Source organism: Eptatretus burgeri, chromosome 10, assembly GCF_056783735.1.
Source record: "Eptatretus burgeri isolate ZD-2024b chromosome 10, Ebu_testis_v1, whole genome shotgun sequence".
In the NCBI taxonomy this organism is placed as follows: Eukaryota; Metazoa; Chordata; class Myxini; order Myxiniformes; family Myxinidae; genus Eptatretus; species Eptatretus burgeri.
Window position 1 is genome coordinate 43,547,039 of NC_140970.1, and position 15,797 is coordinate 43,562,835.

Genomic DNA, 15,797 nt, shown 5'->3' on the forward strand with positions numbered 1-15,797 from the left:
ACTGAATGTTTTCATCCTTGTCTGTATGTTTGTCTTTCTGTCTGTGAGCACGATACCTCAAAAAATTGTGGATGAGTTGGTTAGATGACAAGAACAAGCCGATTCGATTTTTGGTTCAGGTCCAGATCCGGCCAACAAGTCGGATACAAAATGCAAACTGTTCGGCTTGCTGGAGGTATGCGTGCTACTGAATGCCGTTCTAGTCTTTAAGCAGTTATTCTCTGCAGACTACTGTAATTACCTCTGTCCATCGCAATGTTTTCACCCCTTTCTGTCTGTCTGTTTGTTTGTGTGTGTGTGTGTAGGATATCTCAAAAAAGTTTGGGATGGATTCGGAGAAATTTGGTGGGCAGGTTGTGTGTGTGTGTGTGTGTGTGTGTGTGTGTGTGTGTGTGTGTGTGTGTGTGTGTGTGTGTGTGTGTGTGTGTGTGTGTGTGTGTGTGACAAGGACGAATTGATTCGATTTTGGTGAAGATCAAGATACTAGAAATTAAGTGATTATTCACCATTGATAGATGGGGCCAAAAACAATATATAGCACGACATCTGAAAAAGTTGTGGATGGATTCGGACAAAACTTGGTGGACAGGTTTGGTGTGCGACAACGACAAGTTGATTTGATTATGATGAAGATCTGAATCCGGATTCGGGTAGAGGTATGCGCTCTACTGAGTGCCCTTCGAGTTAACCTCTGCCATCGAAGATGGACAGAGGTTACTGTTTTCACCCCTGTCTGTGCGTTTGTTTGTTTGTTTGTGAACAGTATTATGGAAAAAACTCCTGGACGGATTTCGACGAAACTTGGTGGGGGGATTAGGTATGGTCCAAGGATCATGCCATTAGATTTTAGACTTGGTCCAAAGTCCAATATGGCCGCTATTGCGGCCATTTTGAAAAAAAAATTGAATCTTTGTTTTTGCATTTCTACATGTTTTAAGTGATTTCCAACCCCCCCAAAAAAAATTTGCAACTTTTTTTTCAAAAAAATTTCGATTTTATTTCAAAAATATTTGAAATTTTTTTTGACATTTCTACATGTTTTAAGTGATTTCCAACCCCCTCCCCCCCACAAAAAATTTGTTGGAGAAAAAAATTTTGCACCTTTTTTTTCAAAAAAATTTAGATTTTTTTTTTTTTTGGCATTTCTACATGCGTTTCGATCTAGTTTAGTTTATTCAATCGTGGTTCAGTAGAGTCTGATCCGTTTTGACCTACAATGAATAGGATATCAGGTTCACTTAAGTGACCCAGCAGTATTGGCGGCGGAGGTTTTGCACTTTACCGAGTGCTGCCCCTCTAGTTTGAAATGTATTCACTTCAGTTACCGGTAATCCTTACTGCAGTACATAAACCACAATAGCGTAACCTAGAGCAATTTTAAGTTAAACTGCCAGGAAGTATATGAGAGTACAACTACAGTTCTAACTATGCCATTGCTGCCTGGGTATGTTTGCTGTTGTCACTTGTGCATGGAACAGATGTGCCTGACCTTTGCCCAATGTTGATTTTACTGTTTCAACCCTCCCCCAACCCACCGCCCCACCCAGCTTCAAATTGATTTTGAGTGGAAGGATCAAATTATCTTTTTAATCATGCAATTTCTTCTCAGATCATTCCGTACCCTCCTATCCTTTTCTCCCACTCCCTTTACAATCAACCCTTCACTCCTCAGAAAATGTCCCGATGAAACGTTTTGTTGATAAATGTTTGATGTACGATCCACCCCTGAAATATACTGTACGACAGGTTCCTGAACGCCCGCCTAGCTGACGCAGTCCTTCCTGTACAATTGAGATTTCTTCTGGAAAAAGAAAAGACGATATAAAACTCTCCTGCCATCTTGCTGTCTACCTTTGCTCATTACATCATTTGTATTCAGTTATTGCTCATGTCATGAAGGGAGCTTCCTGCCTGGCCCGATGGTAGGTGGCGACCGATGTAATGGATGAGATGAAGTTGCGCTCGGATGAGGTGTTTCTGGCACAAGGTACGCTGCGGCCTGACCTCATCGAGAGTGCTTCATTATTGGCAAGCGGAAAGGCAGACGTCATCAAAACCCACCACAATGATACGGAGCTGGTGCGCAAGCTACGCCGTGAGGTACTGCCGTTGTTTTTCGTTGATTCCATCAGGACTGTTGATCCTGTGAGTGGTCTGTCTGTTTTGTTTAAATCGACCCTGTGACCGATTGTAGCAGGTCATTGAAGTCATAGAGCCGAAGTGTTTTATGATTGAAGGTAATTATAAATGTATTTCCCCTTCAGGGAAAGGTAATTGAACCTCTGAAAGACTTCCACAAAGATGAAGTCAGGGCTTTGGGAAGGGAACTTGGTTTGCCTGAGGAGATTGTATCAAGGCATCCATTTCCTGGTAGGTTATTATTTCGTTTTGTCTTAATGGAATTTCGAAATTTTCATTGCGATTTTGACACGATTCACCAGGTAATTGCATTCTTTCTGTGGGATGGTGGGATTGCAGGGCCGGGACTCGCCATCCGTGTGATCTGCACCGATGAGGCGTTCATCTGCAAAGACTTTCAGGAAACCAACATACTGCTCAAAATAGTTGCCGACTATGCCAACTTGATGAAAAAGGTGCGGATCTTTCACCGTGTGTCATTTGCAATGCTTTCTGCAAAACTAGCGGTTGGTTACTCCTGTCAAGGATAGGTGATGGGATGGTATTAGGATCGATAAAACGTCGCCCAGTGCAATGCCGTGATGTCACCCAGCATGCTGAACACTTTGACATTTGTCTAATTTTGACTGGGCCCAACAGAATATAATGGAATGTAGTAGCTGGGAGTAAATTTAGATGCCATAAGCAAAATTGTAAGATGTTGCTAATGATGCTTGTAGACAACGTTTGGTGACTATGCACGGTGATGAGGGAAGAGATGGGAAACAGAATAAGATATAGACGGATGGACAGACAGACGGGCAGATACAGTCCTTTCATTTATATAGAGGAGAGAGAGGAGATAATTTAAAGCTTGGTTGAAAAGACAACAGTTGAATATAACTTTGTGTTTGTGAAATTGTGTTTGGTTGTTCATTATGTAAAGCTCACTAATAACTCTAATAAATGGCTGAGACACTCAGCTTCGTCATGGAAGATCCCAATGATTTTGAGGGCCTTGCTTCCCATGGCATCAAGAAGAGCAAGGTGTGAGGTAGGGGCGTTGGCCCAAAGGAGGAACAGTACTCTATCGAGCTGCAAATCAAGGCCTTCTAGGATGTCAAAAGTTCACATTGGCAAGGAAAGACCTTTCACGACAGAGGATGCCCAGTGGCCATCTTGGAAGTGGCTAGCTTTGAAGGCCATCTTGGAAATATGGTCTGCCCAAGAAAGACCATGGCTGATGGTGAAGCCCAAAAGTTTTTAGTGACAACCTCTTCAAGTGGTTTTGTTTAGGAAGTATATGGGAAGGTTTGCCAGACAATCCTTTCAGAGAGACAGGGTGAGTGTGTGTGATTTGTCAGGGTTGAAGGACATATTCCAAGTGTTGGACCAGCCCCTGATTATACCAAGATCTGCAGAGAAGGAAGAGGTTGCTGCCTGCCCATCTGAAGGATGATAAATGATACGGCAGAGGGTGAAATCATCAGCAATGACATAAGTAGGATTTTGCAGAGAATCAGAAAGATCATTGATGAAGATGACAAGCAAGACTAAGCCTGCCTTGCCTTGGGGCAATCCATCCTTGACAGGGAGAGGAGATGAGGGGATCCTGTTAAGAGCCAACGCTGACTATGAGAGTGGAGAAAGTCAGTCAGCCATGAGAGGAGGTGTCCTTGGATGCCATAAGCAGACAGTTTTGGGATCAAGGCGGGGTTGCAGATTGCATCAAATGCTCGAGAGATGAGCCTGATCTCGTGTCTGAGGTTGAGGGCTTCCATCCATTCTTTGGAGAGTAGGAACACCCTTTCCAGTGTAGACTGACCGGGCATGGAACCTAACTGATGATCTGAGATCAGACAGTTGGAGAAAAGGAAGGATTTGATGTCAACTGCAATGAGAGATTCCATGATCTTGTTATAGTTGGAAGGAGGGGTATGATAACTGCAGACAAGATGGCATAAATCTTTACAGAAGACAAAGCAAGTTTTGTCAGACCAGATTAGACATGTGACTTGTTACAGGTACCATCTAAACCTGTACAAACCTGTTTCATGGTCTGGTTGCAGGACGTTGAGGGTGTATGGTTATCGACACCCAGCAGGATTAATAACAAAACCTGCCAAAGGGTGAAGGAGCTCCTTGTGAGCCAACGGCCATCCATATCTCGTGCCCAACTGTGTCTGCGGACGTACTCCTGCAATTGGGTTGCTTTTTTTTAGGCGGTTGATGGCAGGATTTGCACTCTTCTGGCCACCTTAAAACACTTCATTCTGCAAAACCAACAAATACAAAGAAAACTGAAAAACCACTCTGTGGGGAGTACCTCCTGTGTTGCTGCCTTTCAGAGGGCAGCTCACCAGATGACAGGATCGGGGAAAAGCCTTCGGAACCCCCATTCCTTGATGATAGGATAAAAAGCATGGGGTAAACTTCCTATGTCAGATTACGGTGGTGTGTGGCGGAGTGGTGTTTGAGGTGTCGTCCACCAGACGGCAGTTTCCTTGGGTTAACCTGAGGTGGTCCCTTCGGGTGGGTGCCTGAAATATCCTATCCGTAAGAAAGGATGATCACCTGTCTCTTATCATCTGAACTCAAGCATTTGAACATCGGTATTGCAGCACTCCCTGAGGTTCGGAGACCGGATAGTGACGAGATCATGGCGGGGCGGATGGTAACACCCTACTATTTGTCTGGTCGCTCTGATGGTTACTGTGCCAAAGGAGTTGCTGTAGCTGTGTGCAATAAGCTGACTCCAATGATAAATGAGGTAACACCGGTCAACGAGCGTATTATGAGACCAAGTATTCGTCACTCCTTGGGTGTCATTTCCCTGGTCTCTGTATATGATCCGACTGAGGAGAGTGATCTTCCCATGAAGGACGCATCCTATGCGGCGCTCGAGTCTGTGGTTGATCAGTGCCCCAGGTTTGATAATAATCTTCCAGTCTTGGGCAACTTCAATGCATCGGCTAACACTGATAGAGATGGTAATGAGACCTGTGTTGTTCCCCATGCGTCTGGAATTGTGAACCACAATAGCACTAAGTTCCTTGACTTTGCAAGAAGTCGTGGATTTAGGGTGGCTGGTTCATGGTTTCAGCGCCCACAAGCTCATTGCTGGACTGGGTATTTCTACGCTGGTGGTGTGGCAAAGGAGATTGACCATGTGCTCGATGGTTGCTGGAGGATGATCCAGAACACAGGAATGCTCAATTCCTCAATACCGACCACAGGCTTGTTGTCGTAACTCTGAAGTTTCAGCTTAAATCTGAGAGAATGGTACCATCCCAGCCGAGGCTGGATATTGGCAAGCTCAAGGATGAGAGGGTAGCTGAGGAGTTTGTGAACGAATAATCGACATAAAATCGCTGGTGGCACAGATGAATCCAGAACGATTACTTAGCCTCTCGGAAGCAAATCACTTGGAGGACCAAGAAAAGCAACTACGATGAGGAATGGGAAACCAGAAGTGCCTTTGCTTTGATTTTGGCTTTGTTTGGATCGTTGGTTCAGTTCTGTTTTTGTCAGCTTATCCAAATACACATGCACACGATCTAAAAGCCTGTTTGGTCAGCCGCCATGTGATTACAAAGATCATGATCAATGAACCCCAAAAGTTGATATTTGTATTGGCCTTGTCTTCTTGTTTTATCATTTGCAATGCAAAAAAGGACGCTGGTGTCTCCTCGTGTACTTGTCCTGCATATGATACCTGTAAAAGCTCCTGCACGATCCTTGAATCGATCTAAAAGGGCAATTTCTGTGATACTATATTTTTTAGGATAATTGTGCTTTGCCTCTATGATCTCTGGTTCTCTCCGGTTCGATTAACTCGTGTCTTGATTCTGAATTAAACTTCCGTTCTGGTGCAAGGAAAGCATAAAGCACTGCGGCATCAAGGGACAGTCCTTAAGAGTGCACATTAAGTGCATTGTCCTGTCTGATGAGTTGAATATATCGAACATCCAAGTTTATCTTTCAAACCTAATTGGATCATAAATACAAAGTATGATGCATTTTTGTTTTTTTTTCATTCGAAACATCTACAGACAGGTTACAGGATGACGTACATGATGATCATTGCCAGTTTATGAAATGAAATTGTAGAGAATAAATTTACGTTGTGAGCATAATTTTAATTTTCTTATTCACACATCACCCTCCTCACCCTCTTTATTTACGTGCATTTTTTTAACTGACTTTTTCAACAGCTTACATGTCAGTAATGTATTTGCATTGCATCTTTGACAAAGGTGTCACACACAAGCTTTTCCTCCTCACCTGCTGCCTCTCCTCAGCCTCATGCACTGCTCCAGAGGGTGAAGGCTTGCACGACAGAGGAAGAGCAGGAGAGACTCGTGGACGTGACGAGCCAGGCCTCCCTGAATGCTTTTCTACTCCCGATGAAGTCTGTAGGGGTGCAGGTTTGCTATACCTTCCGCAAAATGTTTTTTTTTTTAATGCCAACTCGAAGGGTATTCTTTGTTTTGTTTGTTGGGAAGGTGCATGCATAACTGCTCTTGTTGTGCTGCCTACAGGGTGACTGCCGTTCCTACAGCTACGTTTGTGGTATTTCTTCACGAGACTCCCCAAAGTGGACCTCTCTCATTTATCTGGCCAAACTCATTCCGCGGATATGCCACAATATTAACAGGTAACTGGGCAGGTGTTGAACTTCAGTGCGTCAAAACGCTTGGTCAATAAGCGAATGAAATGTTTCTTGCACAGTTCATTTGGATTGCAAACTTTAGAGGAGCCAAACTTTTTGCGCTGAATGTCTTTTTTTTTTTTTCATGATTGTTTTGTTTTGTTGATGTTCCATGTATCTTAGGGGCCTTCTAATAATTTTATTGCATGAGGAATCGGGGAAAAGGGATGGGGTGGTGGGGGGAGGGGGGAGGGGGGTAAAGTGGAGGACCAAATTGAAAAAAAAAATTTAATTGATAGGAGGGAGAAGGGTGTGTGGGGGAGGGAAATAAGTTTGAAAGGAGATGGGAGTAAGTGGTTGTAAGAGAATGGGCATGTATGGATCAAATAGTTGGGGAAAGGGATGGTGGGTATTCACAAATGCACCATATTTCTATGTATGTTATAAATAGGATGGTCTCTTAAGCTACATTCAAAACCCTTTTTTGTTCAATCACACGATGAGAGCTCAGCCGTCCTGGTTTGATGGCATGCAATGGCTATTGTTTCAGGGTCGTCTACATATTTGGTCCACAAGTTCGTGAGGTCCCACTCGACATCACTCCGACGTTCCTGACCACAGGTGTCTTGGGCACTCTCCGAGAAGCCGACCACTTAGCTCACCAAGTGCTGCGTGATTCGGGTCAGTGGATATCGGGCTATGTGGGTTGTACGACGAGGTTTCGCATCATGGGGATGGGCTTAAAACTGCCGGGCCAGTTAAAGTCAAGTTTGTGTTGAATTTTTACTTCTGGCAAAAGTTGTGGTTATGTAAATTCCTCAACAAGGCTCATTCCCATCGTGTGAAGGCTTACCGAGGTTTTAAAGTTTATGGTGTTACTGTTTGGGTACATCTCTCACTGTGTGCTTACCATGTTGAGAGACGTCTGCAAGGTGTTACCATGGATCACTACCCAAAAGGGTCAGTCTGTCTGTGCAACACAAGTATCTAACAAGAACCAGAAACAAGTATACTTTATGCTGGACAAGCCTGTAGTTGCCTCCCTCTTGTTTCATCGTCCTTTTTTATTTCCTTTTTTAAGGCTTCAGCGGCAAGATCAGTCAGATGCCCGTCGTGCTGACCCCACTACACTTTGACCGTGACCCTTTGCTCAAACTACCTTCTTGCCAGCGCTCTGTGGTCATTCGCACCTTCGTCACCAATGACTTCATGACGGGTGTGCCTGCTACGCCGGGAGTACATCTCCCCGAGGAGGTGAAGGCCTCGGCTTACAGCCTCAACTGTCTGCCTTTAATATATTCTTGCTTTTTCCAAGTGATAGTTTAACTAAAAATGGGCATTAAAATAGTAAAGTAAATGCGCTCACTGTGGCCTTCAGGTTGTCGTTATCACAGAACACACAGGCTTTTTACAATGCACTGAAGCACAGTAAGCTGTGCTGTGACTACTTTTGTGGCCTCTTCCTTCTCCCTCCATTGAAATGCATATAAGTGGATGTGAGTTGGACAAAATGGAGTAGTTCTGGATATATTTATTTATTTGAAATATTGTAACATTAGTTCAATTAGAAGCACCCACTCACTAAGGGAGTGGCCAGCGGGGGGTCGTGTTATTATTTTTATGATTATTAATACTGTTGCGGATTCCCGCCCGCCGGCGTGCGGACGGCCACGTAACTCGAATCGCGGCACGTCGCCCACCGGACGGACAATCCAGTCGTGACCCTCTCGGACTAACGCCGGGAACTAGTCACGGGTGGACCTTTCGGTCTCACCACGATCGTGCCAATCGGCCCCCGCGTGGGATAGGGTTGCTCGCCAAATTCGACCTACCTAAGTACCCACACGGAGGGTAGACCGGGCGATCGCACCTCGCCGCAGGTCGACTTCGGACACGGGCCACTTTAAGCGACCCGTTCCGTACTATCGGGATAACCGAGCGGTATTATTCGTCGGCCTCGACGGTTCGATTAATTATCGGGCGTTTTAGCCCACGACCAACCCTTTACGTGAAGCAAGATGGAGATTCAATGAAAGAAAAGACGAAGCGAAGCGGGAAAACAGTTCAACAATAAGCACATTTATTTCGCGATGAACGGGAAGCACACATATACAATTACACCAAAAGCACATGTAAAAGGGGAACACAATATTACACAAAAAGCAAATATAAAAGAGAAACACAATGCAGAGCTATCCGACTACCGAGCACACGGCAACACTTATACAATTTTACTTCACAGACGGCGCCGACAACACAGATACCCAAAGCAAAAGAAAAAAGAACCACCCTCCAGGATGAGGGGGGTAGACGGGCCTGGGGCCGAGACCGTGTCGGGCCTACCCGTCTGATGATGAGACGCAGAGCGGCGGTGGCGCCTCAACTCCGCGGGCTTCGCGGACAGTGTCTGGTAGGGGGTGGGAAAGGGGCCCCCTTGTCGCACTATCTCAGCGCGGGGGGAAACAGGAGGGGGGTTGTTGATGCTCGGGGGATGGCGGATATCACCCTGTCTCGGGTCCCGCGACAAGCGTCTCCTCCTCGACCTCGGTCGCGTTCCCGTCCTCTCCCTCTGCAGCTCCCGGCACCGACGCGAGCACTCCCTCGTCCGCCTTCGCCGCCGCCACCTCTCCACAGCTCCGTCTAATCGCCCTCTCCGTCTCCTCTCTTGGCTCGTCCCAACTCTTCACTCTTGACTTCTCCCCTCCGAACTCACAACTGCCAACTGAACTGCCTTGACTGACGAACGCAGCCGTTTATATAAGCCCCGTGGCTTCGCTCCTTCACCTTTGACCCTCTGCCTCCGACCCTTCACCTCTCTAACTGGCTCCCCATTGGACCGAGGAAAAGTGGGCGTGAATGCTTTTTGATCCATGAATTTGCATATAGCGTCCTCACTCCAACGCCCTGGAGGCGGGGCCAAATCGCCCCAGCTCGCCGATAGGACGGAACAGAAGTGGGCGTGAGTCGTTTTTGATCCGTTTTTCTCGGAAAGTCTGTGATGTCTCTGAACACGCTGCTCGGTGCGCGCCCCGCACGAGTCCAGCATCAGCGCCCACAAGTGGCGTGGGAATGACGGTGATGCGATGGTGGCGAGTTGTGACGGTAAAGGTCGTGGCTGTTGTTGTGAAGCGGCGTTGTGGTTGGTGGTTGTTGTTGTGAAGCGGCGTTGTGGTTGGTGGTGGTAGTAATGGCGGCTGGTCCAAAATAAAGATAGTAAAAGAAAAACGGCTATCCTGAAGAGTCGCAGCCCGACTGAATGACATTTATTCCCTCGAAACAACGGGTTTGGGCCTAACTACACATATACTTACAGAGATATCTCACCTACGGGACCTGAATGGTGGTTTGTGAATTTCGTCAACCACAACAATACCATAGCAGAGTACCTGCCCTTCAGCATGCAGCATGTTCTTCTGACACATCCCTTTATTTTGGAGGTGTATAGACAACATACCACTGCCTCGATCGCTCCTGAAAATACAAAATAACTGAGGTTGCGTGCATGAAGCAAACACAATTGTACTGCTTATGTGCATATCCACCGTATTTTCTGGTGTATAAACCGCACCCATGTTTTTCACCCTCGATAGAAATGAATATCTTGATCATTCTATTTTCTGATCTAGATCGAAATACGTTTGTACATCAACTTTGTATGGAAAAAAGTGATGGAGGTATCAACATGCTCACTCCCACCATGTCTGCTTAATTTCATCTCACAGTCTTATTCTCATCTTCAAGAAGTTGAAGGGAGAGGAGTGATACCAAGAAAATTTTATTTTTCTTTCTTATGATTTAATTTAATATTATAAAGAAGTTTTTTTTTTTTTTTTTGTTCGAAGAATAGGGATTCGTACCGGTATCGTACGTATTTGTTGTGGATCTGTGGACCTGAAAAGGGCTGTTTGGGTTTAATGAGACTTTTCAGCTAAACCCGAGGAAATCCTCATCAATGCTTTCCTCATCAAAGAAGGCATGTAACTCCTTGTCCGAATCAGGATGGAGCAAGTCCCCCTCACTGTCACCGTCATTTGCTGCCTCCTCCTCCCAAATGATGTCGTCCTCTGTGCCGTCCATGTTGTTGGAGATGCAGCATTTCAGAAATGCTCGCTTGATGATGTCCGACGGTATCTCCTCCCACACCTTGATGATCCAGAAGGCTGACCTTTCTCATCCTCCCACTCTTGATGTCGGTCTTCTCCCCACTCATTATCCAGTCGGACCAGCAGCGAAGTCGCCCGTCCTTGACCGGCTTGTTGATGGACACATCGAGGGGCTGCAGAAGCGATGTCATCCCGCCTGGGATGATGACTGGATCGGTGTTGGTCCGACGGAGCAGCGCTTTGGTGTCAGCGGTCTTGTGACAAATGAAGGCATCCAGGCCGAGCACGCTCTGTTGTCGGGAGAGACCCTCATCCTGCCAACCACTCCAGACCATGCACACCCAGTCCTGGACTAGTCCCTCGTCTATCCACCCCTTCTGCTCTGCACGAACAATGACGCCGGCTGGAAACTTGCCATTGGGCATTGTTCAACTCCCTCTTCCCTCCCTCTTCAAACTCCCTCTTCAACACAGCAAACGCGGGAAGCTTGCCACCGTCTGCGGTGCATGTGAGCACAACGGTGAATCAGTCCTTCTCATGACCAGTAGTGTTAATCGTCACATTGTGCGCAAGCTTATTTGAGGTGGATGCTCCATTAATAGACTTGTCACAGTCCTTTCCCTCCAGAGACCGGATAACATCCGTTCGCTCATCGAACGTAACCGGTGTGTTTTCCCTCTAACACAGGCGGGACAAAGGGTGGAGTTGAGGGTGAGTTACGAGAGGTTCAGTGCACGGCTTCACGTGAAGGACGCTCTCGCTGTTGTTTTTCTTGTTTGCTATATTTGGAGTGTTAATAAAATAATTATACACTCGATATGCTAGTGTCCTCGCCAAAGACTCTAGCTATTGTGAATAATAATTATTTTGATGTGAGACCAGGTGTTCTTCTTCTTTTGTGGTTAATAGGGCTTTCAGAGCTGAGAGGCTCTATATATACCATGCACTTATACTCCGGGCGTCTGGGTTTTTATATGCCCGATATATATATATATATATATATATATATATATATATATATATATATATATATATATATATATATATATATATATATATATATATATATATATATATATCGGGGCGTATTATGTGATACCTGTCGTCCATCCGTCCGTTCCTGTCCACACTCTAGCTCCCAAAGTTTTCAACTTTCACGTTTCATATTTGGTACATAGGTACAGACTGTGGAGACGGTGTGTCGTGACATACGTTTGTCATCTAAAGTGGTTGCCATGGCAACCAGGATGCTGTTTTCCATGTAGTAGCACAATTCTGTATATACCTTCTTGTTCGGGCGTATATTGTGCTCACTTGAGCTCTTGTATTTATTTATTTTAATTTCCACACCCGGTTAACAAAACGCTGTGCAAACTCTTAACCTGAACCGATTTTCAAAATTTAAATGGCCAAATTTAGCTTAACAGCAGTTCTGACTGCTAAGAAAGTGTTCACTTGGAATATTATTGAAATTCAGCATTGATCGTTTTTAAGACCGACTTCTTTTTTTTCTAAACCCGTGTATTAACCGCAACCCCACTTTTACCCTTTTTTGCCGATAATTAAGTGCGGATTATACACCGGAAAATACAGTAATACATCGTGGTTATATAGCTCAGATATTCCAATTTTACCCTCTCTCCAAGGGAAGAAAATACCAAGATGGGCAAATTAATTTTTTTTCAAAACTTAATAATTCCAACGAAACTCCAGGAAACGCACCTTCAGGGTGCCCTCATTAATCCCTGAAAGTTTCCGCTTCCTCGTTCAAATCGTTCTCGGAGAAGTCAATGAAACGTACAACATGCTTACACCCCCGGCGAGATGCGGTTGGTGCTACTGACGTCCGTTGCTCGTCCCCGCATCACATGGTCCGACTACCCTGAGCTGTGCAGCACACCTCTGTTTAGTGGCGAATTGTATCGATACAGAAGTACGAGTAGGTGCCGGAATATTTCTTCTCATGTGCACGAGGTCTTGGTGGTTGAGGAGGTGAGTTTTTGGTGAGCGACGGGTGAGCAAGATGAGATGCCGTTGGAAATTGGCGCGCAGATTTGAATGCAATAATGGCGCGCCATGCGCATGTCATACGGTGTGTTTGTTCTTTTGTTGATTCTCCCACGGGAGGCTGCATGGTGTGTTTGCTATTCATATTGTGGTGTGTTTGTTTGCTTGCTTGATTTGTACCCTGGCTAAAAGGAAAGGGTTGGAATATAAATCAAAATATAAGATAGAGATATAGTTAACAGACCTAGCCATTAGACCCACGCAACGCACTTTGTCCCGTCCACCCACCAGCCATGAGGGAAACGTCTGACTGCACAAAGACGAACAAAATAACTGCCTGGGGAACACTGTATGTTGGGTGCTATTGCCTTAGAGGCATGCATTTTTGCAGAACCGCAACACCATGAAGACACAAGATACTCGCACATATGATCACCCCCTCCTACTCCATCCTTCATTGAGGTTAATTGTTTGGCTTGCATAGTAAAACACACACTGCTTATCTTAGCAATTATTTTTTTTAACTTTTATTTCCCTTTCTGAGAAGCATTCATCAAAGTGGGTCAAAAGATTGATTGTTATTGCAATCTTCCACACATTCTGGGAGGATGGTGCTGTCAGATTTGTCTTTAACAGTGTCATCCCAAAAGTATTGTCGCCTAAAAGATATCATAGAAACCATTGAGAAACTTTATTTGTCACGTTATTACACATACTCTTCAATGCACTCCAGTGGTCAGCCAGCCTGATCCCAGCACACAAGACTTCCTTCCAAAGTGTCCTTAACACAGGGTGCGTGGCTTTGTTAACCACTTCATCAGATGAAAAACTTCTTCTCGGCTTAGTGGATTTTTGGGCTCTTTCTTTCTAAAATGTATTGGTGGGATTGATGTGCAGTTTACGATTGCATCACCACAAAGTTAACGAGTCCGGGTGTCTTTATTGAATCTTTCTGCCACTGCCAAGTACTTGGTAGAAAATGCCATCATTCTAATTCCAGAAATAGTGTGGAAACCCAATGATTTACCAGACCATGCACATTTAGGTATTTGATACTTTACCATCAAGGGAACCCTCTCCTCTTATTTGTTATTGGAGGCCAGCCTGCCCCATTGCAGTGTCTTGGGCAAAGTCTTCTTCCTCATCTACATTACTGACCTCTCTGATTGTCTGGAAAACCCTTTTCATTTTCTGCAGATGACTCCACATTATGTCGCACAGTACCCCCATCCCTCTGTGTGACAGACAGTAACTGTGTGTCTCTTTCTGCCGATGTGGAAATGATTAGAATCTGGTCTGATAAATGGAACATGTCCTGCAATCCTCGAAAAGGTAATGGTCTCGCTGTCACTCTGGAAGGATTGTCAAAAATGGGTGGGGGGGGAGGGGGGGTTTTCAACGGTCCTTTCGGAGAGACACAGTGAGAGTGTGAGGTTTGTCAGGAGGAGGAGGAGGAGTAGCGCATCAAACGCACGCAAATGCACACAAACACACACAAACACATATACACCGGTCCATTGATTATGGTAAGGATTACTACATTCTCCCATTAATTGGCCACCCAAGTATCAGTAGGGTTTAATTGTGGCTTTGTCTACTGTGAGTCTTCATGTACTGTTTTTAGTCAGCTCTCTAAGGGGTCAGCAGGATTCTCTCCTTGTGTACTGCCGAAGCTTTGGTGAGGGTGATGCATGCTAATAACCCGAACATTTCTTGTTTGCTTCCTTCCTTTGCCGTATTCCAAGGTGGTGTTTTGCATGGTGCAAGAGGTCCTGAGAGTTCCGGGCATTTCACGCGTGATGTACGATCTTACTTCAAAGCCACCTGGAACAACGGAATGGGAATAAGCCAGCAGGCCTTAAATTCCAGCTCCGTCGACGGACTCTGACTTTCTCCACCGAGCAGTTTCCAAGCTACGTTTCTGGAAGCAGTGCTTTGTCTTTTTCTATGATTGCCCACGATTCTATGGTTCTGAGAATCAAGTTTTGGCTGTGAGATTTTTAGCAGGTTGCTTGCCATTTACTTTGCCTTGTAAGCAGTGGGAATTTTCTTGGCAATATCACTGAAACTGAAGCTTAACTGTTGCCTTTTCTCTAGCCTGTTGGGAATTGTGATTTTGAAATATTCCTTGCAGATCTCCCCTTCCCTCCCTTCTCGACCCCCACCCTCCCCCAAATCATTCGAGCTCATTTCAAGCGAGGGTTCCTCCCCCTTTCGATTTTGAAATGATACCCTGTTTCTTTTCTCCTCGCCTATCGCCGTCAGACCTTTTTCTGGAATATTGAGAAATGTGAAATGTCAGCATATATATATACTTTTGCTCAGACTTTTTGACAATTCCACAAGCACAGAATTCGCCAAACATCAACTTTCCCAAAGAGTCTTCAGTCCAGACCAACACAGGTGCAAGTAGCTTGCAGGCAGAGATGATGCGTCCCAATTTGGAAAACGGGCCGTGGAATTTTTTCCCCACTCGGTTGGTTCCTGTATGGGCTTGTCAATAGCATGCATTGTATAAAATGTGCATTTGAGAGGGTTTGTTTGTTGGTGACACTAGGTGATGATGGTGTAGGTTGATTTGAAGAATTAAACCACATTTAATTTTGGTATTCTATTAACACAGTTCTCTTTACGTTCGGGCGAGTAAAGAGGAATTGAACAAGCTTGGTAGAGATGATGGGGCCATATTCATTTTTGTATGCAAGGTATGGGGATGGGAGTTGAAAACAATATTTTGAGAAAAAGGAGTGGGGGTGGTGTCGGCTTGGACGGGACAAGAAGGGAAGTTTTTGAAGAGGATGTGTTGACGGGAAGAGAAAAGGGTGGAGGGGGTGGTGAAGAGGGTTCAAAAGTTCTGCCATTTTATGTACGTATTACAAAGATGGACACTTGCGTCGATCATTTTTCAGGTAAAACAA

The 15,797-nt window shown here is 45.1% G+C and overlaps 1 protein-coding gene across 5 annotated transcripts in view; it reads left to right on the forward strand.

Moving 5' to 3' along the window:
- The window catches only part of GMPS (guanosine monophosphate synthase), a 53,096-nt gene that overhangs the window by 36,737 nt on the left and 562 nt on the right, over positions 1-15,797 (forward strand). For all 5 annotated transcript variants that reach the window (XM_085898063.1, XM_085898060.1, XM_085898061.1 and 2 more), the window contains 8 exons: positions 1,927-2,100; positions 2,265-2,370; positions 2,479-2,594; positions 6,420-6,545; positions 6,660-6,775; positions 7,320-7,450; positions 7,851-8,023; positions 14,625-15,797. The exon at positions 14,625-15,797 is cut by the window's right edge and continues 562 nt beyond it. In XM_085898063.1, the coding sequence (XP_085754189.1) occupies positions 1,927-2,100; positions 2,265-2,370; positions 2,479-2,594; positions 6,420-6,545; positions 6,660-6,775; positions 7,320-7,450; positions 7,851-8,023; positions 14,625-14,726 (1,044 nt within the window). In that variant the 3' untranslated portion in view covers positions 14,727-15,797. The remainder of the gene's footprint in view (positions 1-1,926; positions 2,101-2,264; positions 2,371-2,478; positions 2,595-6,419; positions 6,546-6,659; positions 6,776-7,319; positions 7,451-7,850; positions 8,024-14,624) is intronic.